Below are 24,052 nucleotides of genomic sequence, written 5' to 3'. Positions count from 1 at the left end.
AGAGATGGCGGTCTGTGTACCACGACCACAAGAGGAAGTCAAGGCTGAGGATCCAGGTCCAACTGGCACTGCCAACTCACCTACCTCGTCTCTTCTGAGCCCTTGGACCCTTTCCTGGACCCTCGTTGACTCTTTCCGCCTTTGGTCAACATCTGTCCCTCATTCCATCAGCGTATGCCCAGGGCAGGCCTCACCGCAGGGGGAAGTGACCGTTGCCTATCCATGAACCATTCTCTTTCACTAAGACCACCCTCCCTTCAGGTGTCCTTCCCCTTCCGGTGGTCCATATCCATGAACAGACTTTCAAGGGACAGCTTAGACCCTTACTACTCTGCCTGCCGTCTGCGAAGCCCCGCCCTCGGCACCCGTAGTGGGGGGGGGAACGGGCCGAGCATGCGTATTGCGCAGCCCCACCTCAGCGTTGCCTTGGTGATCCAGGGTGGACCACGCCCATCGGGCTGAGTGAGCTGAGGGCCAGGGGTTGAGGGGCCGCCGGTGTGAGATGTCACGTGGTTTTGGTGCGCCCGAGTTCTTGGTCCCTTGGTAAAGGACTAGCTTCCCCTGGGGCTCCTAGTTAAGGAGGTCGGGGTGGTCCTGGGGAAGTAAGGGAGGTCGGAGACCCGGGAGGACGCGCGGGCTGAGGGGCAGGGGCAGGAGGGCCAGGGGGCAGGGGACCTGAGGGTCGTGAGAGCGCTGGAGGGCCGGAGGAGGGTCCGGGGCGGGCCCGGGGGCGGGGAGGGGACGGCCGGCTGGAACCGGGACAGCCGCCGCAGCTGACCGCCCCTCCCCGCCCAGTCCTCCGCATCGCCCCGGAGCCGCGGCGGCCCGGGCGTCCTCCCTCAGTCCGGGAGCGACGCTGCGCCGAGCGGTCGGACACCCGAGATGTGGAAGCTGAGCCGAAATCGGGTGCTTCTGGACGAGCCCCCCGAGGAGGAGGACGGGCTGCAAGGGGCACCGCCGGCATCAACAGCCGCCCCGGCGCCGGTGAGGGCACGCGTGGGGGCGCAGGTGCGGGCCGCGGGGTGCTCTGGGGGCGAGGCGCAGGTGGATGGGGGCGCGTGCGGAGAGCGGGGTTGGAAGGGACCCGACGCCCCTCCCGGCTGCGCGCTGACTGGTCCTGGAGGACTCCTGATCCGTGGCCGGATCCTGCGAGGTCGCGGGCCCCAGAGCCAGCATGTGTAGGGTACTGCGGGGCGCGCGCCCCGGGCACTTTCCTCACCGGCCGGGCAGCCCCAGGGCTCTAGGGTTCGGCCTGAGACACCAGGGACGCGGGGTGAGCGCTTCCAGGCCAGGTGTTTCTATTCCGGGGTGGGAGACGCGCAGAAGTCCTGAATCACGGTGCTCGGGACCGCGGTTCGCTTAGGCTGAGCAGCTTTTGGTGACCCTAGCTAGCGAGTGTAAAGGGTGCTGAATATTTATTTGCACAGCACGTATTTCCTTTTATTAAGCTTCTGATCCCCCCTCCCCCGGAAGAAGAGATCAGAGACCTTTATACAGAAAAAGCTTTGGCCCTACCAGGGTAGAGATATGCTTGGAATGTCTAGAATTTTTTAATTAACATGATCCCAGGTGGATCTGAGCGAACCTTTCCCACCCACTTTTTCAGTACAGTTTTCATTCCCTTTCATATGCTATGAAATTTAGGTCACAGAGTAAGCCAATTTTTAAGCATAAAATTATTTTTTTGAAATGCATTGTGAAAACTGTGGATGATCTAAATCTTTCTTTTGAGAACTTGGAAATAGTCCTGAAGTTGCCTAGTTGGAGAAGAACATTTGTTAGGAATGAAGTTTCATTGTAAGACGTTTCTTGGGAATTTACTAACATTGCCAACTCACAGACATTCGAGGTGATGACTGGAAGCATTTAGGTATGGTTTCTAGCCGAATTTACATTTTAAAAATTACCTTTTGGTATTCCTGGCGCTTATCTACCTTTTATTTCTTAGCCTTCAAAGTTTTATAGCTAAACAGCAACTCTTAAATGTGATAATGAACATTTGTGATCTTTAGATTTTTTTTTATTATCTTCTAGCCAGTAATATGTGCTTAAGATTGCTTCATTTGTCTTTTCATGGCTCAATATTACATTTATTTTTGTCTCTGAATACTGTCCCGTTGTCGCGATAGAACAGTGAACGGTTTTCCTGCAGGACCTCTTGCTGCTTCCTTCCAAGCCTGGACAGTGGTTACTGAAGCTGCGGTAGACAGGCAGGGTGGGCTGTCACAAAGCAGCTTAACCTCACCTAAGTGAAGAGAATGACTGTTGGGCTGTCTGGACAGACTGCATTTTGTTCTGTGTGTGTGTGTGTGTGACAGGTGAGTACAGGAAAGTGTGCGCATGGAGGTCAGAGGACAACTTTGGGGAGTCAGCTCTTGCTTTTCACCTTGTTGAGCAGGGTCTCTGGTTTTTACCACTTCCCAGCTTGCTCATGTAGCTGGCCTGAGAGGTCAGGCCCATTCGCCTGTCTCCATCCCCCCATCTCCTGTCTGAGTGCTGGCTTGCGCAGCCCTGCTTCTGAAATTGAGCCGGTGTTGTCAGGCTTGCCAGACAAGCACTTTCACCATCTTCCCCACCCCAGATTCCCACCGTCCCCACTGTTGTCCGCCTTTACTGCATTTGGTAGGTACATCCGTGTTCCTGGATTTTGGCATCCTATAGCTATGCCCCACTTCTTAATCTGGTTGTTTTTTGTCTTAAGACATTTTTGGGTACTGATTCCTTATCAGATATGTATCTTCAAGAATTTTCTCCTCCTCTGTCTTGACTGCTCATTCTCTCCACCATGTCTTTTGCAAAGTAGAAGTTTTTCATCTCAATAAAATCCAACTAATCAATTATTTCTTTCATGAAGTAAGCCATTGCTATGTCCAGCATCCATCCTTAGTAAGGTATTTCAGATTATCTTCTAGTTGTGAGCTTTGATCATCCTTTGTTACTTTTTAAGGATGTTTAACTATAATGTGTTGGAAAGATTTTGCTGTAGAAAAATAGGTAACTGGGCTTGGTGGTAATCCTTGGCACTCCAGAGACTGAAGCAGGAGAATGACAAATTCAAGACCAGCCTAGATTATCCAGTAAAATGGGGATTTGGAACAACTGACGTTCTAATTGAGACAGATTGGAAACTCAGGAACATCAATCTAAACCAAAGATAACCTCTTTAGAATGAAAATACTAGATCATGACAAGCCAGTATATACAAAATGTTTAAGGTTTGGAGAAATAGGGATTAATGTGTGAGCTGGATTGATCGTTAAATTTTTTCTCACATTTAAAATTTAAATTTTCTGGTGTTTTATTTTGCATTTGCTGGTTTTGTGTGTCAACTTGACATAAGCTAGAGTAATCAAAGAGAAAGGAGCCTCATTTGAAGAAATTGCCTCCATGAGGTCTAGCTGTATGGCATTTTCTCAATTCACACTGTTCAGTGTGGGTGGGCCGCAGCCCATTGTGGGCGGGGCCATTCCTAGCTGGTGTCCTGGGTTCCATAAGAAAGCAGGCTGAGCAAGCCAGGAGGAGCAAGCCAGTCAGCAGCACCCTCCATGGCCTCTGCATCAGCTCCTGCCTCCAGGTTCCCACCCTGCTTGTGTTCCTGTCCTGACTTCCTCCAATGATAGACCATAATTTGAAAATGTAAGTGGAATAAACCCTTTCCTTCCCGACTTGCTTTTGGGTCACAGTGTCTCTTTGCAACAATAGAAAACCCTAAGATACATTTTTAGTCCTCCAACCCCTGGAGAGAGGGTGTTCGGTGTGCAGCAGGCCAGTTGAGAGCAACATTCTGATCAGGAAAGTGTTGGGTTTACAGCCATGCTTGGCCCCAGCGCTTCCTGGAAAAGCAGGCCGCACAGCTGTGGTCTGCTTCTGACTGTTTTTGTAGTGAAGAAGAGTAGTACGACACTGTGCTCTAAATAAGTGTGGACGCTAGTTCGTACGTGTGGCGACAAGTTTCTTGGCACTTTTTTAGATTATTGTTTTTGTTGTTGAAAATAAATGTCTAACGGTAGCACTAACTGGATTTTAGTGGGTTAGCAAACAAATATGAACATAAAGCTGGGAGGGGACTGTGTTGGAGAGTTTTGGGCGAGTTAGAAGGGAAATGGGTGATGTTACGCATTTCATTGTTTACATGTATGGAATGTTAAAAAATAAAAATTATAATTTAAATAGAAAAGAAACCTGTTTGAATTAAAATATAAATATAACTTAATATAAATATTTAAGAAATATAACAAAATTCAGTGAGATTATAAGGACTAGTCATTGCAGCCATTCTATAAGGGGAGATATATTTTAATGAATCTAATTTTACTTTGAAATTAAAATTGATGATGCATTGATGATAGTGCAAGATTTCTGACTGTTGTTAGGTCATAACTTCTGTCTCAAGGGATGCATTATTAAGCTTTTTTATGTCTATTAAACACTTATGCAAATATATAAATGTATTTAGAAACATGCTTTTGCTTTTCAGCTGTGGACATTTTTATCTATCTTAAGTTGCCCTCTTTTATAAGTCTCATGAAACACTTCCTGTTCTAGCATAGATAGCTAAAAACCATTCAAGACTGTGCAGTACCAAATGTTACTAAGTAAATGTGTCAATATCTATTTAATTAGGTCTCTTCTCAAAGGCTGCAGTTGTTGAGTCAGTTTTTAAAACACTTCTTTATAGTTTTTGTGGTAGTGCTAACAAGGAAATGTGAAGACCACAGCCTAAAGCTGTTTAGGCAGACTTCTCCCTACCTCTGAGCTAAGTGTAGAAAGTCACCATTTAAACTATAAATTAAGGCTCTTACAAACAAACTTGGGAAAACTATGACACTTTTTTTTTCATGCTAATACTTTTAAGGCTTAGGTATACTTACAAACACTGAAATAAATCCACCAACCAACTGGATATTTTAAAATTAGATTTGATAATGGGAAGAATCTGGGTGACCCTCTTTGTTCAGATTGCACACCCAGTCCTTGCTAGGTGCTGAAGGGTGCTTGCTGGTGTGGGTTCCGGATGGATGAGGATTGTAAACTGCACTGTTTGTGCTTGGCTTGACTTCTAAGTCTAGTAAAGAAACACCACCGGTGACCTCTTTGAAAGGGGAGTGAAGTGGAAAGAGCTTGGTCCTTAGGAGAAAACGCACATTTGTTCCTCTATGTCCCACCTTGCCTCTGTAGCTAACACTTTTTTCCATTTTCCATGAGCTAGTTTCAAAAACAGATTCAAATATGGGCCCTTGCCAGTGCCAGGGTGTCAGTTGCAGATGTCTGTCAGCAACAAGTGCTTCTCCGTTCTTTGTGTGCTTTTGCTTTATGTTGTCTTGGCCTTTCTGGGTGGCCCCAGCAAAAGATTAGCTGATAGCTCACGCAGCAAACATTATTTCCTGGGGTTCTAGAGAATACAAGTCCAAGATTAAAGTGCTATAGATTCTTCTATTTGTGTTGTGTGATTCTTCGTATAGAAAGTTAATGAGGTATGATTATCCTTGTTTTCCTGTAGCTTGCCTCTCTCCTTTAACTTAATGTCGTTAAATAAATGTGCCAATATCTCTCTGATTAGGTCTCAGAATTTTTGAGCTTACTGAGTCAGGTTTTACAATTTTTTTTTTTTTTTTTTTTTTTTTTTTTTTACAATTTTGTGACAATTAAGACAAGAAAATACAGAGGTGGCCAGACTGGCCTAAAACCATAAATTAAGTAGAATGGATTTGAACTCCTGCTCTTTCTTCATCCGCCATCACTTCCTAAGTGCTGAGATTGCTGGCTTCACTGCACACCAAGAGTGTTTGGCAGTCTCCTTCCAGACTTGGCTGTGCAACTTCTGGACAGATAGGAGCACTCGGGGATTGGGGTCCGCAGCTATTCAGGGTGCCTGCCCGCACTTTCTTTTCTTTTTTTAAAGCACCGCTGCGATATAATTCATATAAGTATACCATTCTGTTTTACCAGGAAATGCGGCAGTGGAGTGATTTTTTTTTTTTTTTTTTTTTTTTTTTTTTTTTTTTTTTTTTTTTTACTGGTGCAGTCAGGTTAGGTTTAGAGCCTGAAGGAGTGCTGTATTCCATAACTGTCTCCTCAAGTCCTCCACTTCTGTCTCTCCTCATAGCCCAAGAGAGCCACAGTGCTTTCTGCTGCTGCAACTTTTCCTATTGGGGAATTTCATATAAACGCAATCATGAATTTTTGTGGGGTTTGTGACTGGCCTCTTGTACTTAGCATGTAGTATCATGTAGTTGGCATTCCATATGGTTTTGTATCTAAATACTCCAGTGTGTTGATGTTCTACAAGTTTTGTTTACCCTTTATCCGCCGATGGGTGTTTGGATTACCTATTACAAATAGTGTTGGTATAACCATTTGTGGACCAGATTTTGTATTGATCTGTTTTCATTTTTGTAGCCCTGTTCCTCAGCATGGAAATGGCCTTATGATGTTTAGTCATCCTGTTTCTCAAAAGCTGGACCAGTTTCCATCCCCACCAGCCGTGTGTGAGGATTCTGGGTACTCAGTATTCTTAACCAACCCCTGTTCTTAGCTGACCTTTTATTCTAGCTGTCCAAGTGGGGTGAAAAAGTAGGGTTTTTTTCTTTTCTTTTCTTTTTTAATGTATATGAATGCTCTACATACATGTACACTTGCAGGCCAGAAGAGGGCATTGGATCACATTATAGATGGTTGTGAGCCACCACGTAGTTGCTGGGAATTGAACTAAGGACCCCTGGAAGAACAGCCAGTGCTCTTAACTGCTGAGCCATCTCTCCAGCCCTGGAAAGTAGTTTTCAACCACATTTTGTTTTATGTTTTCCTGGTGACTTTTCAGACTTTCTATTTGGTCTTTAAAAAGGTTGAATGACTCATCATTTTTTGTTTGTTTGTTTGTTTTTGCTCTGTATCCCAGGCTGGCCTTGAAATCACATAGATCCACCTGCCTCTGCCTCTTGAGTGCTGGGATTAATGGCATGTACCACCACCTGGCTGAATGGCTTATAATTTTCTTGTTGAAATAGGAAGTTTTTGTATGTTCTGTTTTATATATAGTTTGTATCAAATTTATTTGACAGCAGGTTGTCTCTCTTTTTTAATTATAATTTATTATGTACACAATATCTGCATGTATGCCCTCACATCATAAGAGGGCACCAGATCTCATTATAGATGGTTGTGAGCCACCATGTGGTTGCTGGGAATTGACCTCAGAACCTCTGGAAGAGCAGGCAGTGCTCTTAACCTCTGAGCCACCTCTCCAGCCCAGCAGGTTGTCTCTTGACTCTCTGCCTGTCATTTGAAGCATGTTTTAACTTTTGTTGTTCTTGTTAGTCCTGGTTTGAATACCTCTTCTGAGAACCACGTTCCAAGTCCAGAATCATAGAGTCACACTCATTGCTTTTAAGAGCTACAGACTTTAGCTCGTTTTTGGAGGTCTTTGTTCTTTGTTCTTTGCATTTTGTATGTGGCATGAAGGAAGGGTGTAAGTGAATTCCTTGGCTTGTAGGCTAATTGTCACATGTGTTGAAAAGGTGACTTCTTTTTTACTGAGTCATCATGGTGCTCGTCTGGCAGTCAGCTGCCCACATATGTGCCTTTTTTCTGGACCCTCAGGTGCCAGTACTTACTGCTTGTGGTGTAGCAGGTCTTGAAATGAAAACCTTAGCTCTTACGTGTTATTTTTCTAGGCTAATTTTGCTATTTGGAATTCTTATTCTATATTTTAAAACCAGTTTATCACTATTTGCAGAGAGCAGCTGAGATTTCCATAGGGACTGTATTGAATCTGTAGATTGGTTTCAGGAACATTGCTATGTTGGCAGTGTTTTAGTCTTCTGATTCATAAAATATGAGATGGTTTTTCATTTGTTCGGATCTTGCAAAACTTTAAAATATTTTATAATTTTCGTAGACTAATATGAAATCTTGCTGTCTTTATTTCTAGTTACATTATTTTAATGCAGTCATAAATATTAGAACTGCTTTGATTTGATTTTTTACATTGTTCATTGCTAGTGTATAAGAACAATATATTTTTATATTCTGATTGTATATCTAATTATTTGCTTATCTCTTTTATTAGTTGTAAGAGAAATGCTTCTGCACATGAGGGCAGTTTTGCTTCTGTTGAAATCTAGATGGCTCTGGTTTCTTTTTTTCAACTAAATGCCCTTTGTGCCCTCTAGCACCCTGCTGAGTGGGGCTGGCAGGAGCAGCCTCCTTTTCTTGTTCCTCGTTCTAGGGGTAAAGCCTTCAGTATTTTACCACTGAGTGTGAAGCTAGCTGTTGGGAGTTTCTTAAATGTCCATTATAAGCTTAGAGCCGAGTATTTCTAATATGAAAAGATAGATTTTGTCATGGTTTTCCATATCTGATCATGTGAATTGTTTCTTTTGTTGCTGTAATATATTATTGGGTTCCAGATGTTTGCCCAACTTTACACTACTGGAAATAGCCACTTGACCAGGTACATGATTCTTTTAATAATTAATTTTTAGATTCAATTTATTAGTTTTTTTGTTTGACTTTGTTTTTAAGACAGTTTATTGTATAGTCCTGACTGGCCTGGAACTATGTATATAGATTAGGGTGGCCTCAAGCGTACAGAGAGCCACCTGTTTCTGCCTCTTGAATGCTGGGACTAAAGGCATGCCTCTTCACTTGATACTTCATTAGCGTTTTGTTGAGGATTTCTGTGTCTACATTTATGACATATGGTCTTTTCCTGTGAAGTTTTTGGTTTGGGTATCTACTGTCTTCACAGAATGAGTTAGGAAATGTTCTTTTTTTATTTTTAGGGACATTTTGGGGAATTGCTGTTAATTCTTTAAGTAGTTGGTAGACCTCCATAGTGAAAAGTCTGACCTTGTATTTTCTTTGGGAGCAGTTTGTTTGTTTGTTTTAATTGCTACTTCACTCTGTTTTAGATCTGTTCAACTTTTCTGTTTCTTCTTGAGTCATGTTTAGTCATTTTGTGTTTGAGGAACTATCCGTTTTGTATAAGTTGTGTTAATGCTCAGTTATTTATTATATTCTAGAAGGTTTCATTTCTCATTCTTAGTCCAGCAATGTGAATCTTTCTTCTCTTGGTCTAATTAAACATGTCAGTTTTGTTGATACTTTTTTTGAATCAAATAATCCATTACCCAAGATAATTAGCCAGGCTGATCTTGAATTTATAGGCTCAAATGATCTTTCTGCCTCAGCCTTCCAAGTAGCTGGGACCACAGGCGCATGCTCCAAGCATTTACATAAATTTCTTTTTAATTAAAAAAAATTTTTTTTCCTGTATTAATCTCTATCCATCCATTCCTGTCCTAATCTCTATTTCTTCCATCCTCTATCCTTCCTACTTTTGGTTTTACTTGCTCTTCTTTCTTTTTCCAACTCTTTTTTTTGTTTGTTTGTTTGTTTGGTTGTTTGGTTGGTTTGGTTTTCTCTGTGTAGCCTTGGCTGTTCTGGACTCGTTTTATAGACCAGGCTGGCTTTGAACTCAGACATCTGCCTACCTCTGCTTCCCAAAGTGCTTGGATTTCGGGTGTGTGCCACCATGCCCAGCTTTTTTCCAACTCTTAAAGTAGACACTTAAGTCCCTAGTTTGAGAAACTTTGTCTCTCTCAGCATTTGCATCTTTCTGTGTCCTGTGAGGCATCAAGGACACAGCTGTGATCCAGGGCTGACATGCCTCAGTCACCATTGGTTCGGCAGTAGATGGTTGAAGAACGGGAGATGAGGTTTTCATGGTTGCTGTGCCTGTATTCCAGGGTTTTCAGAGGACATGGAGGATTGTCTAAAGATGTATGGTCATCCTTAGTGCTCTTCTTTGTCTCATAAGTGTGCACATCTTACTTTTCTTAGTTCATTTTGTAATAGTAATTTAGAATATTGCTGCAATTTGTAAACATATGCTATCTTTGGTCTGCGTTTTAGGTATGATTTATTTTTGTATTTTTATTCAGCTGAATTCTTTGACTTATAGTACAGTTAGGTTTATGTTCTAATACTGTGCTTGCAGATATTTAAAACTTTAGTGTAATTGATACCTAGTTTCATATCTCACAGTAGAAATTAAAAATAGAACTTCAATGTTTTTGATGGGAACATAGGTTGTTTGTGATCCTTAATATCACACAAGGAAGCTGGGAGAAGAAAGTCATGGGTTTAGTTTCTGCCATTTGCTATGGATGGGGAGTCCTGTGAGCCCATTTCTCCTTTCTTTGCAACTCTAAATTCTGTCCCTTCCCATTTCCTGCCTGGGTTTTGCCTAGAACAGGAAGACCAGTATGGCTGGCTCAGGACACTGGGGTCTGGGCCAAGAATATGAGCGCTGCTTTATAGCAGGAGGAAAGACAGGATCCTGCCAAGGCAGAGTGAGTAGACTGTTGCCCCTACTCCATGGATAAATCACACAGGCATGTCAAGTAAAGAATAAAGTTAACTTAGAAAGCTAAAAATAAGTAATAACCCCCACTTCAGGCAAAGATCTAAAAAGTCTGCAGGAAGACAGGAGGACATAGGGAGAAGGACATAGGGACACATAATGGCGGGTCAGTTCTGCCATGTGTAGCTCAGTACACCTGTCCAAGTCAGAGGGACCGGAGGCAGGCCAGGAGGAACTGGAGCTGGAGTCTGTAGGGAGCACCATCGCCAGTGCTGACTGCTTGGGCCTGTGAGGTGGAGCTATTGATGGGAGTTTGTGGCCTTTTCCTTCCTTCCCATTGTTGATACAGTTGTCTGGTAATCTCTACTTTGCCAGGTCCTTTTGGTCCCCAGAGCTGCTGTCATGCTCCTGGTTTTCCTCTGCTCCTACCTTACCTGGCACTGCAGCTCCCCTCCAGCCCATGTGACCCCTCCTCCAGCAGTTTCAGTTTATTGTTTTAAGCCCAGGAAATCTGGATCCTTTTCCTCTTGTTTTATCTTCTAGTGAAATCAGCCAGACCTGTTTACGTAATGCTTTCTTTAGAGAACAGTATTATGATCACTAGAAGCTACTGAGCCTTCCGTGCAGCTCTTGCCTTGGCCCCAGGCAAAGGGGGGTGGGGAGGCGGCTGTGATGGGCATTTGTTGGTTTCCCTTTCGTGCTCAAGTGTTCCTCATTCCGAAGTCCACTGCTGTTTATCCTCTTCCTCCAGATGCCTGACTCCAGCTTCCAAGGCCGGCATGTCTTCCTTTAATTGTGAAGTCTCGTTTTTCAGATCTTTGCCCATTTTATATTTGCTGCATACCAACAAATGTAGCTGCCTTTCTTGCCTGGGGCACAGCCCCAGTGGGCATTCTGGGTCTGTGGTGGTCCTAGCTCACTCTGACTTGCTTGCCAGACTGGTCTAGAGACGGCAGCCTCAGAGGAACAAGGGCTTCCAAGGGTTGGGCTTTGAGATTGCACATTTGCTTGCTCTAGAGAGCGTGCAAACTCATGCAGCCTTGGCAGCTGTGAGGTGAAAACTGCAGGCCCAGTTTCCTTCTGGTTACTCCCATGTTCCGACTAATGAGAATGTGATTGGAAAAGGGAAAGGGATGCTGACCTCGTCTGCCTGGATCTGTCTGTCCGTGGCTCTCATGTGCACACCTTGCTTTCATCTTACTAGATCACTGTGTTGCTGAGCAATTTCCATTTCCTTTCTCACACATGCACACACACACACACACACACACACACAGAGAGAGAGAGAGAGAGAGAGAGAGAGAGAGAGAGAGAGAGAGATAAAAGAAAGTAGAGAGAAGAGAAATCTAGAACTTTAGTTTCTTTAAAAAGTGGCTAGTGTGACTTTTCTCTTTCTGCCTCATGGAAGAATAGAAAGAACTTGTGACAGAGTGTTCCTAGGGAGGGGACAAAGGAGGTTGTGGTGGCCCAGGGAGGAGGAAGACCAGAGTTCCCTGAGCAGGAGACTGTGTCCTCAGGGAGCACTTCCACATCCAGTAGCTGTGGCATAGGGACTCAGGTCCTCCCTGAGCCTTAGGACATAGGTTTCTGTGACAGCCTCGGTGCTGCTCCTGCTCCAGGCAACCTTGGAGATGCCCTGAAGCAACCTGAGTTATGATCTGGCTGTTTACACTTAGTATGTGATTCCTATGAGCAACACACAAGCCTGGCTTTGAGAACAGCCATTTTATTTCTCCCAACCCACGTCTCTGTGAAGTGCTGATTATCTGTTCACATCCTGTTTTTGTTTAGTCTCTTAGCTTCAGGACAAGGCTCAGGGCGAACCCCAGAACCTCTCTTAATCCACTTTAATAATTCAATAGAAAGCAGCCTTGTTCGTGGACTTCTTTCTCCACTCTGGAGAAAGTACATGCTTCCTGCGGACTGTGGCCCTTGTCCACCTTCTTAGCCAGTTGACTCTGTAGGCTCCAAATATGGCTGCGATTTTGTTTCTTTCTTTCCCATGTTACCTGTAGTACAGAATTCTATTCAACAGAGCAATCCTGTTTGCTCTTTTACCAAGGGGTTATTTTCTGCAGCCTCATAGCTCTTTTCGTGCAGGTACCCCCACTCTGATCTTTGTGGTCTCACCAGTACTCTAATGCAGGATTTGGAGAAGCTTGTTGGGACCTGGGGGCTATCCACATCCACCTCCACCATAGACACCCAGTGCTCCTTATGGAACAAGACCTACCTGAGATCTGCCCTGGTCTTCGTGGGTCATTATTGGTCCATCTGAGTATTTGGTCCTTTCCTGATCTGTTATCTGGGTGCCGCTATCTAGCCTGGCATCACTATTACTGATGCCCCTTCTGTTGTCAGTCGAATAAGAACTGCTTCTGTCCTGTACTTACTGAGGCAGCTCACATCTACAGGTGCCCCTCCAGCCCAAGTTAATGGGCTACCATGGAGGCTGAAGAGCCCGGAGACGGTGAGCTAACAACACCCAGGGCCTGCAGTTGTTCCTGACGTTTAGGCGTGGGTGTATTTCAGCAGGTGCCTGGCACAGGGCATGCTGCAAAGGAACCAGTGTACTCACAGCTTTTCGTTGGCCTGATGAGGGCTATGGTAAGAAGGGCTGTACTTACTGCCTTGTTTCCACATGGCAGCCCAAGAGGTGATGCACTCGTGTGAGGGTATTAAATTGTGTCCCTCACTTCTGTTTTCCAGGTCCCCAATCCTCTGCAGTGAGCCATCCTGTTCATCTCCCAGAGACACTGTGAGCACAGGAGCTATCAGCTGCTGCAGAATCTCTCATTCTCTCTCCCTCTCCTTCTCTCCAAGCCCTTTTCTCACTGTGTGTCTGTTGGTGTGTGTGTGTGTGTGTGTGTGCGCGCGCGCACATGAGCAGGAGACAGCAGACTCTTGGGTGCCTGCTCTGCTGAGCATCTCAGTATTTGGATCAGAACCCACAGGTCTTTCCCTGTCTGAGCTTCTCATGTTGGCTGTGTTTATGAGCACGGACACAAGTGTGTGTGTTTGTCTGTTGTAGTTTATCTAAGTAGACAGGAGCCTGGGAGCAGCCTTCTCCGTCGGGGGTCCAGCACTACCTCTTGTTCTGACCCCAGCTCACTTCACTCTACAGCTCTTTCTCAGATGTTCCGAGCTGGCCAAAGTCTCGTGAAAACTCTCCTGTAGCCTGATACTCCGCTTCTGATAAAAAGGCTTTAGGTTTTGTTTTACTGTTGACCTAGAATCCTAAGTTTCTCTAGAATACCAGTTTCTCACTAACCTGAGTATTTTAGCATAAGATAATCTGAGTTCCAAATTTGTAACTTGGGCCATCTCTCTGCAGCTCTGTTGCATCATGTTCAAACACAGCCTGCCTGGGTAGGTGGCATGGCCTGCCACAGGCTAAACATTGCTCCTACAGTGACAATGCTGTCTGCATTGATCATGGACAAGAACAAGGATGCTGCAGCTCTTGATGACACCCAGGAAGGTCTCCAGGAAGGCTTGCTTCTCCTCCTGGTGTGGGAACTCTTTCGCTGGGGATATATAAACAAACACTTGGCATCCTTCTGCGAGTGCACCTACAACAAACCAAAGTACAGTTCCATCAGAGGCCATCTGGGGGAACCATTGAGTTTACTGAGCTCAGTTAGAGGCATAGGTGACTCCAGAGTAGCCAGGTCAGCATGGGAAATAGCTGCCTAGATGGAGTCCCTCTCAGTTAACTCTCCACACTCTATAGTTCAGCACTTTCCGACACCACGAGGCTGGGTACAATTAGGGCAGAGTCACATACTGCTGACTGTGAGGTACAAGAGAGGGAAGCTAAAATCTCAAGTGAAGAGTCCCTGCAATGACCATCCATCCTCTCCCCGCACCCCGTGAGACAGTGTCAATGCTCCACAGGCTCAGTCCTGAGCATCTCTTGCAGGCAGTCAGAGCCGCCTTGATGACAGTGACAGCTGTTATGCTTGGCAGATGATGCCCACACGTGACCAAGCAGCACACTTTAGTACCCTTACAGCCCCACCACAAGCTTCAAGACACATGCCCATCCTCTCCTTGCAGACAAGATAGCAGCCTTAAGCCTTGTCTAGAAAATTCTGGAGTTGAGAGGAGTCCGGGCAAGAGGCAGTGTCTTTAGCTCCACAACTGTATTAACCTCTTGGCCATCACACAAGGAAGTGTAATTTGCTCATGACTGTGGGACCAGGACATCCTTTGGAGGTAAATAGACAGTAACCCCTTGGTCATCTGTCCTTGGGGGATTCCCAGAACCTCCAGCAGATGCCTGAGATAAAGTTTAACCTGCACATTGGGCATGGTGAGAAAGGAATATCAACTTATGTAATAAATTGGCAACACAACTACTGATGTTGCTTTGGGGGTGGGCTGGAGCAGCACAAGATTTCGTCACTCAGCAGATTGACACCTGAAATGGTTGTTTGTTTCTTCAGTCATGTGTATGTGGTGGTGTGTATGTGGTGGTGTGGCTGTAATAAGGACCAGGAATCATGATAATGGGTGAGACCTCGTGGCTTAGCAAGGACTTCCCAGCTGCCGGTGAGCTTAAATCTATTAAAAACTAAACTCAAGCTGGGGCCACTGGTGCATTCCTGCAATCTTATGTTGCTGGGAGGCTGAGGCAGGAGAATTGCAACTTTAACGTCAGCTTGAGCAACTTAGCGGGAGCCTGTCATAAAATAAAAGTAAAGAATGGCAGGGGCTATAACTCACATATAGTGTTCACCGAGCATGAAAGGCCCAGAATCAAAGTGCACCCACGCACATAAGAGTATAAACATGAAAATGCTTTTGTCAAAACAGTAGTGTTGCTAGGTGTGAGTGAATTGGTGCTCTCTGGATGACTAGGGCATGGCGTTTGCCCTGCTTGGACTTCTGTTCCCGTGTCCAGAGAGAACATGTACACCGCAGAAGTGCTGTCTTGCCTTCTTGACATAGTTTTTCGTACTGTGCTGACTTATACCTGGCACTCCGTGGGTGGGCACCACATGGAGCCGTTATACTCTGAGGAACAGACTGCTGGCCAGCCTCAGGTCTTAGGGAGGGGCACGACTTAGATCCACTCTACAGTGGACGAAACCTTCACATCTGCTACACTTACATAGCTAACGTCTGAAGTTGGAGTTCCACATCTGTTCTGAGCTCTGAGTTACCTGGAGATATTTTGTTCAAAACATTGGTATTGAAGTGATGGCAGTGAATATGATAATAAGTAGCACTGTTTGGAAAACCAGTTTAGTAATGTTGAGGTGGGGTGGGAGCAGAGAGAAAGACTCATTTGAGTCGTGGCTGGCTTTGTGCTTGCTACACAGTTCAGAGTGGCCGGGAACTCATTACCTTCCTTCTCTGCCCCCTCACGGTCAATTTGGAAGCTCTCTTGGATGCTCCTGATGTACCCTTGGACTTGCATGCTCCCAAGGCTCGTCTGTACCCTTGACAAGGCCCTTGGCCTCACCTCTTCAGCAAGAATCTGGTGAGCTGAGTGGCACACTCGCTTCCTTACATCAGCTTATTTACTTGGACTGAAGAACTGCTGGAAGAAAACAGTTGGCCATCACTCCCTTGGAACTCACTGCCTTGTTTCTGTAGCCTCCGTTTCTTCTTGCCTTATTCGCCATCCCTGTTACTGGTTCTGGCTAACACTGTTCTTCCCATTTGAAGGCTGCTGCTTAGGCTTGTCATGTCTTCCCTGAAGGATAGCTAAAGGGCAGATAGCTCAGAAGAGAACTTCTCAGAAGTCCACACAGTAGACAGTGTACACTTAACCCCACCAATGCCATCCCCCCCCTCAGTTCCATGTCTGGCCTCTTCTGATACCTAAGGCCTCCTGCTCTGTGTCTTCTGTGGGATGCACTGAGAAACTTTCCCTGAAGGAAACGGGAGGCTTCTCACAGGGGAGGTGTTTGGGCTTGGCATGCCCTTCCAGGCTCACTGGGGAAGCCCTGATCAGCCACACTAGCCTGATCAAGAACACTGGAGTGCAAAGGCTCAAGATCCATTATTTGGTGGTGGTGGGGGGGGATATCTTGTGCTATGTATTCTGACTACTGGCCCCCAAGTAATTAGCTGGTCTAGTTGCTGCCCAGGCAGGCACATTCTCACATGCACCTGTCCTTGTTGTATAAACCTTGTCTAAGAAATTATTCCTGTTTGACCAATAAGAAACCTGTACCTAGGCAGGGCCGCAGGAAGGTAGATACGGTTCATGAGCTTTGAGGACAGAAGGATCAGTGGGGGGAAGGAGAGAGGTACCTGAGGAGGAAGGAAGTAGAGGGCTGTGATGGGTTAGCTTGGAGAGAAGTTCATGGCCGGATCAGCATGGATGGAGGAAATTGGTCTGGTTGAAGAACATTAGCAAGTATTTTGGTATTTTAGGTGGGAGATAGCCCGATAGAAATTGTTAGAGCAGATGGCATGGGATGGGAGTTTGAGAGGTGTAAGTTCTTGTCTGGTCTGATTGTTACTGTTTAGTGAGTTAATGTATGTACAGATCTTCTCATGGGCAGAGTAGGTGACACAGGCTTTCTGCCTCTGCTTTTCCAGGATGCCCTCCCTTCTTCACTCTCAGGATACTGTTGCCCATTGTCCTCAGGTGTCTAGGGCATTTATGTGGCTTTAGCCTCAGGGCCAGCTCCTTCCCAGAAACGCTTTACATGACTAGTATCTAACATTTTGTATTTATGTTAGGAAGGGCTGTCTCATGGTGTAGATGTAGCCCTCAGGCTGGCTGCTATGGGGTCTCTGAGAAAGAAAACCAACAGAAAAGTTCCAGCAGTGAGTCCTGGAGTCTGTTAGGTCCCAAATCCAGCAAAATGTACAAACTTAACAAACCTTGAAAGTGCCTTCAGCCTGGGCAGACTTGACCCCACACAGGATATGCCAGCTAACAATCTTGGTGTTCAGCCATGAGACAAGGGCGCCCCTCATTGAAAAAGGACCCAGAGAATATAAAGTCCAAATTCTCTAAGACTTTTGTGTGTTTGTGTGTGTGTATATATATATATATATATATATATATATATATTTATGAGATGGAAAAACTGTGACTGAGATTTTTTTTTCTAATGTTTGTGGAGTTGATAAGTAAGAATGCTATCAAGCCAGAAGACATGAGACTTCTGGCCTTGAAGCTAACCCAGTGTGCCCTAAGCCCTTCTGTTCTGAATGTAAGGACTGTTCTCCTTGGTGTGACGCATACTTGAAGTCACCCCAGAGGGCTCTGCAAAGGCTCATCTTTAGGAAACTTCAGCTGGTGATTCAGGAGTCAGACAAGAACCCATGGAGGCCCCAGCTGCCCCACAGCTGGCCCCTGGCCCTTAACCTGTCTGTTATTAATTGTCTGGTCACACCTCCAATGCTGTGAGCCCGTGCTGGCTCCGCAGGCTCTGAGGAAGGAACATCCATCCATCCTTCTTGAAAAGTGCCTTTACCTTTACTTTGTTTTAGGAAGTTCTCCTCTTTGGGTATATTTTCCCTTCATTTGTTCATTTTTTTTTTCTCCTCCACTCTATTTGTTTTAAATCCCACTAACTAGAGACTACTTTGTATCTCCTTCCTAAACAAGCTGTGAGTGATAATCAAAGCTCCTCTTGCTGGCTTGTCTTACAGTGCAGACTGGCTCCCTGGCAACTGTGGTCAGGGATCAGGGGAATGTGCAGCAGCAGCTGGGGAGGGCCAAGCAGCCTGGCCGGGCTGATGGAGGCTTGTGCTTTGTGCTGTCTACACTGGGCGGTCTGGGCTTGGTGAACATAACCACCCCCAAAACAAAACAAAACAAAACAAACGTTGGTTTGGGCTCACTGTGTTCTGTGGATGCTGCTTCAAGCGAGTGACTTGAGGCCTCAGTTTGTATCCTCCTGGGGAGTCACGGTATTTGTTTTGCTGGTCTCAGCATTCCAGAGAGGCAGTTTGGTATGAATAGTTCCTCAGTGCTAGGCACAAAGTCTGAGTGGATCGGGCCTGACTCTGTCCTTGATTGGTGCACACTCCTATAGCCTGCTCTCACCCTGGGCCCAAGGAGCCTTTCACAGCAGGGGTATAATTTTTGTTGCCTGGTAGGTATCTATGTGGGCACCTGGAATGGTAACTGACATCGCATTCCTAACTTTTTGGTTTTGCTGTAATGAATTCTTTGGCATGGGTATACCACTTAGGATTCTGACACAGTGGGTTTGCTGGAGGGCCTTAGAGTTGGAGACAGACGCCTGCCCAGAGTGAATTCCTAACGTCTCTAGACTGACAAGGCACAAAGTGGAAGCATGGTTCTTGGATATGTTTTGGTGACTTCCCACCCGTGCTGCCCTGCTGGCCTCTCTGAAAATGCATATCATATTCCTCATAGCAGAGCCGTCCACAGCCTCCCAGTTCCGTTTTTATGACGCTCTGTGTATTTCCTTTTTAACACTTCAAAGCATTTTTCAGACCCACCTTGCCCTGTCACCATTCCCTTTACTCAAACCAGTAGGGGTGATGATATGGGGATGTACCGTTAGACTTCCAGGAAACCGTGGTCTCTCCTTAGTCCTTTCTGCTTAGTGGGATACTTAATCTCTACAGTTGTAAGATCCTGATTTTATAAATAAAGTTGTATAATTCTTCCAGAATGAGTAAGACATGCCACTTCCTCTCCAAGCTTGTCTGTGGAGGTTGGGATTAGCATCACCATCCCCTCAAGATGCTTGCAGCCTCGAGCTAGTGCAGCGCTGCTGGGCCTGCAGAACCGGTAGTAATCTTAGGCCTTTTCTGCAGTACCAGGCTGCCTGGCATCAGAGACCCGATTCTTTCCTGGGTTGCGTCTTCATTGGGTCATAGCTAAGCTTTTCTAACATAACCGTCCACAAGGAAATCGTGATTATTGGCTAGCACACTACAAGTTTCCCCAGCACACAGATGAGCAGGTAGGATATATTGTGTGTAGATATGGAAGGGTCGGGGCGGCCTCGAGCATCTCCACCAGTACTTCCATGAGATTATCATGGGACTGGACACGCCCTCTGCCAGTTACATCCCATCACTGTCACCAGCGTAACACATCCCCTCCATGGCGATGGTATGAGCAACCACACTGTCATGCCTGTTGTTGCAAAGCACAGAATGCAGATAGAGTCCTGTTCATCACATAGACCGGGACATGCACGTGTCACCTGTGTGCTTGTTTTTTAGTGGCTTCACCACAGCTTGGGGTAGTAATCTGGGTCATATAGATGCACCATGTGGCAGCCTTCTTGTGTCGTTTGAGTCACTCTGTGACATTAACACAGCAATAGAGTCACCTGGTGCTGCATCTCTCGAGCTGTCCTGTCAGCAGTAAGCTGTATATTGACTTGTTGGGATGGGGACAGACCTTGGGTTCACGGCATCGGGGCTGATGTGCTCCTTTACATTTCATCGATCCAGGGATCGAGTCTCAGAGGCTGGAAAGAAGTAACTTCTCTGTTTAACAAAGATGATGAACAGCATCTGCTCGAGACATCCAAATCCCCCAAGTCCAAAGGGTGAGTCATAAGCAGCCCTCTTGAGAGGGTAACATGGCCAGGCATGCGAAGAGCTGCTGCGGTCATCACAGCAGGCCCGTCATTGCCTCTGGAGAGGCCTCTGCTGCCCAGGCTGCAGACCCAGGGGGACTGTGACGTCGGAATGCTAGGGTTCCTTTACCCTGTGAGCACAAAGAGATGGAGTACAGTTTTTGGGTACCCTGGAGACAAGTAAGATGTACCTTGGGTGGAGGTTATGTAACCAATACAGCACTTTGAAATGCTGAAGTAAAAAAAACTAAACCTCAGTAGCCGGAAGGCAGCCTGTAGTGATGCTGCTGACGTTGAACTCGCCAGCCATAGGTAGCCTACAGCCATAGCTTACGGTGTTAGGTAGTTTCAGAAAGCAAAGGAAATCATGTACACGCACCCTGCCGACGCTGTGTGTGATGAGGACAAGGGTGTGGTGGAGGAGCACCTGCTGAGCATGGGCGCGACCCAGCTGGATTCCAGCACCGTCTAACAGAGCCACAAGTAATGATTGGCAGCCATAAAAAATCCTAGAAAGTTAAGCATGGATAAATTGATAAATTGCTACTAAATTATTATTTATATAGTTATTTATATTATTATTTTTATAATTATTATTTATCAGAATGTTGAAATTGCATTTTGAGGTAAAAATGTAGCCTCACTACCTGTTGATAGCAGGATGGTGACCTTGGAAGCCTGTAGCTGTGTTTCCTTCTAGTAGATGACCATCAGTGGCTGAGAACGGCAGCTCTTCCTCACTGGCAGGTGCTGGCCTCCTACAGTGGCAGAGCAATGGTGTCACAAAAGGTCCTCTTGGTCTTTGGGTGATGTGCACATAGGTCTGGACACCTGTGTCCCAGTGTCTACAACAGTGTATTCTTTGTATTAGTCATTTCTGTTCCTTTTCCTTTTAAAGACATTTTTCTGTGTAGCCCTCTCTGTCCTGGAACTCACTCTATAGACCAGGCTGGCCTTAAGCTGAGAGATCTGCCTGCCTCTGCCTCCTGAGCAGTGGGATTAAAGGCATGTGCCACCGTGCTTATTTTAGCTAGTCATTTCTTTTTGATGACAAGTTTTGAGTACTTTTTTTCTTGAGTAAATTACCTATCAAATGTTGGAGAGATGAGTTGGTTCCTTGTGACAGTAGCATCCAGTCTCCTGTCTGAGAGCTGGTCCTTCACCCATACTGAAAGGAAATCACAGCATGGCTTCCATAAGCCCTCAGCAGCTAAGTTTCCAGTGTTATTTTTAACGTTTATTTCAAACTTAGGTGCAGGTTTCTGTCAGCTTTGAAAGAACTTGATAAAACTGGAATGTTTATGAGATCACTGACCAAAACTAAACTTTTCCATCTACAGAAGTAATCTACGACTAAAAGAAGAGTTGAAGGCAGAGAAGAAGTCGGGATTTTGGGACACTTTGGTTTTGAAGCAGAATATTCAGCCTAAAAAACCAGATCAGATCGAAGGTTGGGAGCCTCCAAAACTTACTGCTGAAGACGTGGCAGCCGATGCTGAGGACGGCCCCAGCGGCCGCCCAGCCTGGTCCGCGTGGGAGGATGATACGAAGGGCTCTACCAAGTACACCAGCCTGGCGAGCTCAGGCAGCAGCTCCCGCTGGAGCCTCCGGTCAGCGGGGAAGCTGGTCAGCATCAGGCGGCAGAGCAAGGGCCAGCTGACAGACACCTGTGAAGAGGTGGACTGAACCGAGGGAGCTTCACTGTGACGTCACATTGCTTTTAGGGTTGGCCCGGCCTGGTGGCCGCCTTCTAGTGCACCATTAATTTGTTGAGCCCTTTCATATTTCAGGGAAGGAATCCACTGAGTTGCTTGTGTCCTGTGCTCAGTGACCCTCACGCACCGTGGCTTCCTGGTGGCCCCTGGTTGCCTTACTGCAGAGACACCCACCCTCTGGGTACACGAGTGCTGAAAGGACACGTGCATCCCAGACCCTGTCCTGCGAGACGGAAGAACCACTCACAGCCTCCCCTAAGTTTCATGCCAGCCTCAGTCACCTGTGTTTCTAGAACCTCTGCATCTTGGCCCTGCACATGACGAGAGTGCTGCAGTTAACTGTGAATGAAAATGGCCTCTTGGCACCTTCTCCTTTGTCAGGATACAAGCAGTGTCTTCCAGAGAGCGTAATTCAGTTTAACAGCAGGTTCATGTTTCCTTATTAAGTTAAAAACAAAACAAAGTCTAGATGCTGGGAGCGCCTGAGGGTGGTTTGAGGTAGAATGTCGGCATTCTGAGTGGCCCGTCTGCTGCTGAGGGGGCGTGACCTTCAGGGTGGGCTTGGGTGGCAACTGGTTCTTCTTACTCTGAACTTTTAATATAGCTCTTTATTTTCTTCAAAAGAATGTTGATTTGAAACTTGGAGATGAAAGAAATACTATGAATGAATTTTAGTCACCCAGTAATCTTAACTTTGCTCAGAGAAGATGAACTTGCTCACTGTAGAGTTAAAACTGTATATAAAATACTGAAGTGCCTCTTTTCTATTAGTCTCAGATGTTTAGTTTTTCAAACCGAGATGCTTTTATGAGTACCGTTAAAGCTATACGGAGTGTCTCCACTCCAGCTCTGCCTGTCTGGCCTGCTGGCTGTGCTCGGTTCTGCTCCTGTGTTGGCAGTGCTGCTGTCTCCGTAGGGGATCCTCGGGTGGTGCGCACGCTTGTTTCTGTTTACCAGCTACAGTGTTCTGACAGGAGGTGTCTTCCCCTTGTTTGGGTTAAATAGTGAAAGCCTCCAGTCACTGTCCTCGGGTTTCTCAGTGTGAGCAGTGTGCCGCTTCATGTCCCTGGGTGTCCCGTTGCCTGTGCTGTGGCGCAGCCTCAGTGGCCTGCTGCAGTGTCAGAGTGTCCTCGTCTTTACTGGAACTAGTGTACTAGGTCTGTCATCTGTAGCTACATGTCTGTCTGTCCACCGCCCAGCCACCGTATCCATCCATCTGCTCACCGTCTGTCCACCCGTCAACTAAGATGTTAATCTTTAAAAATAGAACAATAAGTTTACTTGATAAACTATGAGAGGACTTTACATGGCGTTCAAATAAAAAATTGTTAATACCTGGTCATCGTGATATGGAGTTTTGAATCATAACGCAAAGTGTGTAACTTTTACCAGAACACGTGAGGTAGAAAACCGTTACGTATCCTCAGGTAAACAGTTGTGTGCAAATGCACTGACTTTCTGGTCTTCAAAACAGAGGCAACTGCAGGATCAGAAAGGGAGCAGATGTCCACAGCAGGAGCCCCCTGCTTTGTCTGGTTATCTGCCTGTGGCACAGGAATACAGACCCAGCTTGAGAACGCAGGGAAGGAGCTCACAGGCACACGGCCTGTGCCTACCGGGCCTGTGCTGCTGGCCCACAGCTCACTGTCCCTGTGCAGAGGTGCAGTGACCCAGGAGCCTCCACACCATCACCTCTCAGAAGGTGAAGATGCACCGAAACCAGACTTTTTTTTTTTTTACTATAGAAAGATTAACTAAAAAAGAGTTTTTCTTCTGTTGTATCAAATTAAAATATCTTGTGTTTGAGATCTTTAGTGTATTCATTGGTGTGCTTTCAGGAGAAAATCTCTTGAAAGACCTCAAGTGCACCTGCTCTGTTCAGATGTGGTTTGCGATACAGCTGTGATTCTCGAGCTCGTAGAGGGAAGACGCGGTTTCTGCAGTCTGTGCCTCAAACTTTGTTCTCTGTTCTTTAACAGCGTTTGGCTTCCAGGAGGGACAGGGTTCTTTTTAAAGCTAAGGATTAAAGAAAAAAACACAAAGATCAGCGCCTGTCTCCTTGGTCTCTCAGCTGCCAGCCCTTTCCTGACCTTGCAACCCTAAGATGAACAGCCCGCCCAGCCGTAAGTACACCGACAGCCTCTGCACAAGTACCTTTCTGTGTGAGCTAACTACATTGGGTCATTATCTGGAGGATGCCGGGCACACTGGGTGCCCTTGGCTGCTTCCGGGCTGCTGCCCTCAGTTAATGAGTTAAGGAAGCCCTTAAGCAAGTTGTTATTAGCTGAGAAACATGAATGCACTGGAGCTAGTACAGGTTTCTTTAGTTTTATTTTAACTTATCCACTCTCTTTTTAAAGTGTTTCCATCCCTTGGAAATAAGTCCCCCCCCCCCCCCCCCAACAGCAACCTTTATAAGATTAGTGCCCATA

At 45.9% G+C, this 24,052-nt stretch overlaps 1 protein-coding gene across 3 annotated transcripts; it reads left to right on the top strand.

Moving 5' to 3' along the window:
- Positions 1-402: 402 nt before the first annotated feature.
- Tdrp (testis development related protein) lies at positions 403-22,968 on the top strand. Of its 3 annotated transcripts, none has more exons than XM_060381431.1 (4): positions 403-518; positions 796-1,008; positions 19,778-19,875; positions 21,246-22,968. In XM_060381431.1, the coding sequence occupies exons 2-4, from the start codon at positions 883-885 to the stop codon at positions 21,589-21,591; spliced, it is 570 nt and encodes a 189-aa protein (XP_060237414.1). In that variant the 5' UTR covers positions 403-518; positions 796-882; the 3' UTR covers positions 21,592-22,968. The 3 variants fall into 3 exon arrangements, with proteins under 3 accessions (XP_060237414.1, XP_021497459.1, XP_021497458.1); XM_021641784.2 differs by having other exon boundaries at positions 407-543; positions 796-984; XM_021641783.2 differs by having other exon boundaries at positions 407-543.
- The last annotated feature ends 1,084 nt before the right edge of the window (positions 22,969-24,052 follow it).

The sequence above is a fragment of the Meriones unguiculatus genome, chromosome 4 (genome assembly GCF_030254825.1).
Source record: "Meriones unguiculatus strain TT.TT164.6M chromosome 4, Bangor_MerUng_6.1, whole genome shotgun sequence".
Taxonomy (NCBI): domain Eukaryota; kingdom Metazoa; phylum Chordata; class Mammalia; order Rodentia; family Muridae; genus Meriones; species Meriones unguiculatus.
This window is presented reverse-complemented; position numbering and strand designations above follow the sequence as displayed.

Coding starts and splice junctions, on each gene's coding strand:
- Tdrp (XM_060381431.1), top strand. CDS start 883: ATGTGGAAGCTGAGCCGAAATCGGGTGCTTCTGGACGAGCCCCCCGAG. Junction 1,009..19,777: donor GGGCACGCGTGGGGGCGCAG/GTGCGGGCCGCG, acceptor TCATCGATCCAG/GGATCGAGTCTCAGAGGCTG. Junction 19,876..21,245: donor AAATCCCCCAAGTCCAAAGG/GTGAGTCATAAG, acceptor TTCCATCTACAG/AAGTAATCTACGACTAAAAG.